The 2,695-nt window shown below is 36.7% G+C and overlaps 1 protein-coding gene across 1 annotated transcript; it reads right to left on the bottom strand.

Moving 5' to 3' along the window:
- Nucleotides 1-61: 61 nt before the first annotated feature.
- Nucleotides 62-1,519, bottom strand: LOC111376249 (enolase 1, chloroplastic). The gene is made up of 3 exons (XM_022999200.1): nt 1,056-1,519; nt 490-644; nt 62-404 (listed from the first exon to the last, which is right to left on the bottom strand). Exons 1-3 carry the CDS (start codon nt 1,336-1,338, stop codon nt 81-83), a joined length of 762 nt encoding a protein of 253 aa, XP_022854968.1. The 5' UTR covers nt 1,339-1,519; the 3' UTR covers nt 62-80.
- Nucleotides 1,520-2,695: the final 1,176 nt, after the last annotated feature.

Genomic DNA, 2,695 nt, shown 5'->3' with positions numbered 1-2,695 from the left:
GTTTTTTTTTTTTTTTTTTTTTTAAGGGTGGGGGTGGGACGGGTTGGGGGCCTCACTGTGGTATAGAAGTTATTTTAAACTCATACCTTCAATAGCAAAGCATTGCAAGACTTCTTCTGAATTGCTTCAGCTATTCTTTTTGGATTCGTAACCAACAAGTCATCACCCACAAGCTGGATATCAACTGAGGATTGTAGTGATGACCATGAACTCCAATCATCTTGGTCAAATGGATCTTCAATTGATACAATAGGGAAATCTCTGATAAACTCCCTATATAGATCACCAAGGCTCTCAGCCTTCAGCACATGAGCACCATCATTTGGTTGTTTCTTGAAATTGAGATCATACTTCCCGTCCTTCGTCAAGAACTCAGAAGCAGCAACATCCATACCGATTTTGATCTGGACCATTATTTTTTTAATCCACGAATTGTACAAGTGAAAATTAATAGCAATTGTGAGGGAGACATAGAAGAGGTGACTTTACCTTTCCTGTGTAACCCGCCTTTTCAATTGCATCCATGAGCAATACCAATCCTTCCCTGTTATCCTGAACATTAGGAGCAAATCCACCTTCATCCCCAACATTGCATGCATCTTGCCCATATTTAGCTTTGATAATTCCTTTCAGAATGTGATAAACTGTTTTTGCCAAAGTGAAGAAAATTAGTGTTAGGTTATTGCATAATACTTCGTCACAAATACAATAATTAATGATCAAAATCATACACAGAGAGAGGGGGTGAGGGGATTTTCTTCATAGTATTACACAAAGACTTAGAGGATAAACTTTTCATATACTAATCTCCTTTGTTTTTCATGAACATATTAATCAAGAAATCCACATATAGAAGGACATAAATAAATGATTAGATGGATCCGAGTCACATTGGCGGGAGTTATTCCCAAGCCTCAAATTTGGTACTATTTAATCAAGGGCCATGCCTTTTAGTTGATGGACTATCCTGTAATATGTTAATATCTTAACTAAATTTATATCGGGAGCAATTAAGAGAATGCTTCAATGAGGAGGGGAAAATCTAGTTTACTGACCTTCACTACCCATCCGAAGTGCCTCAGAAAATGAGGTTGCTCCTACTGGTAGTATCATGAATTCTTGCATGGCCAGGTTGTTACCAGCATGGCTACCTCCATTAATCACATTGAATGCTGGGACTGGCATAACAAGCTCTTTGGTGTTTGATATTTCCTGAATGTGTTTGTAGAGGGGTATCCCTTTTGCTCCAGCTCCAGCTCGACATACACTAAGAGAAACTCCTAGAATTGCATTAGCCCCCAATTTTGATTTGTTTGGGGTTCCATCAATCTCCAGCATAATCGCATCAACATCAGCCTGATTCCTTTGTACAGAAGAAAGGCAAAGTGGTCAGTATCAGTGGTATTTTGGAAAATATTGCTATGATGAAAAAGAATATACGTGAATTTCGCAAAATGTAAAACTATTGAGACATAATCTCATTATATTCTACCATCAAGTGATATAGGAAGAACATGATATATATACCACATCACCAATATGATGATTTATTAACTTGTTTTGATCTCAATTAACTAATAACGCTCTTCCAAAAATTCATGATTAATAGCAGAAGAACTGTGGGCCTTTGCCTAATGTAATTATTTTTCTCCAGAGTGAAAACATCTTTCAGTCATTAACAGAGTTCTGAAGCAATTCGTGTCCATTACTAAAGAGGACACAATAAAATTCAATAAAATTCTTGGTGGAGGGGTTCAGTGCAAAGCTATGGAAGGACATATCAGAGAGAAAATTCAGCAATGGACACATCAAGCTGATCAAGATGAAATGTGAAACTGCTAGAATGTTCAGATAACTCATCTTTCAATTAATTTTCTAGCATATCAGAACTATTTAACATCTTATCTGTTCCCACATTTTACCTAATGAATGTTTTTATAGCAAATGCCATATGTGTGCTAGAAGGCTCTAGAAGCATTATCTCATCTTTAGTCTAGAAGTCCTAATCTGCATTTTCTACTGTCATGTTGTTCAAATGAGTTCCCACTTGACAACTTAAGCTATGCATAGGTTGTACATTCAAGTCTCGTTGTCACTCAATTACTAAAATAGTAGACGAGTAACAAATTTGATAAAAAATGAATTTCGTCTGCAGGCAAGGAGTGTGTTGGTGACTAGTTCTGAGTAATTAATTGAGTTTTCTCTGAACAACTCAGAGTTTAAATGAAATGGTTCAATAGTTATGCCACTCGACAATTTCACCACCAACAGTTAAAAACACCAGTAGGACTGTAACGGTGTTAAACAACAAAACATATCAACCAATGAGAAGGATTTCTCACAGCTTCCAGAATGCAAATGAAATCATATTAACATTTTCTACACAAACCATTAATCCAAAGCTAACAAATGCACCATGCACAATCTTCACCAAGCAAAACACATACTAAACAGCAAGCAAAGCAGTTCATGGTTCACCATGCAAGGCTCGGATCTAGCTTAATCCCTCAGCATTTATACCAACTCATGAAGTATCTCAAATTTGAACAAAGTTCTCAAGACCGTTATAATCAGAACTTGGACACGGTGTCATCATTCACATTGCAATAAATTCAACCTATCCAACAACAGTGTTCTATATTGTGCGCCAAATCGCTAGCTTCAGCCACGGCGCTTTATTATTATTATTATTATT

The sequence above is a fragment of the Olea europaea genome, unplaced genomic scaffold, assembly GCF_002742605.1.
Source record: "Olea europaea var. sylvestris unplaced genomic scaffold, O_europaea_v1 scaffold14776, whole genome shotgun sequence".
Taxonomy (NCBI): Eukaryota; Viridiplantae; Streptophyta; class Magnoliopsida; order Lamiales; family Oleaceae; genus Olea; species Olea europaea.
The sequence above is the reverse complement of the archived record's forward strand: the minus strand, read 5'-3'. Positions and strand labels throughout refer to the sequence as shown.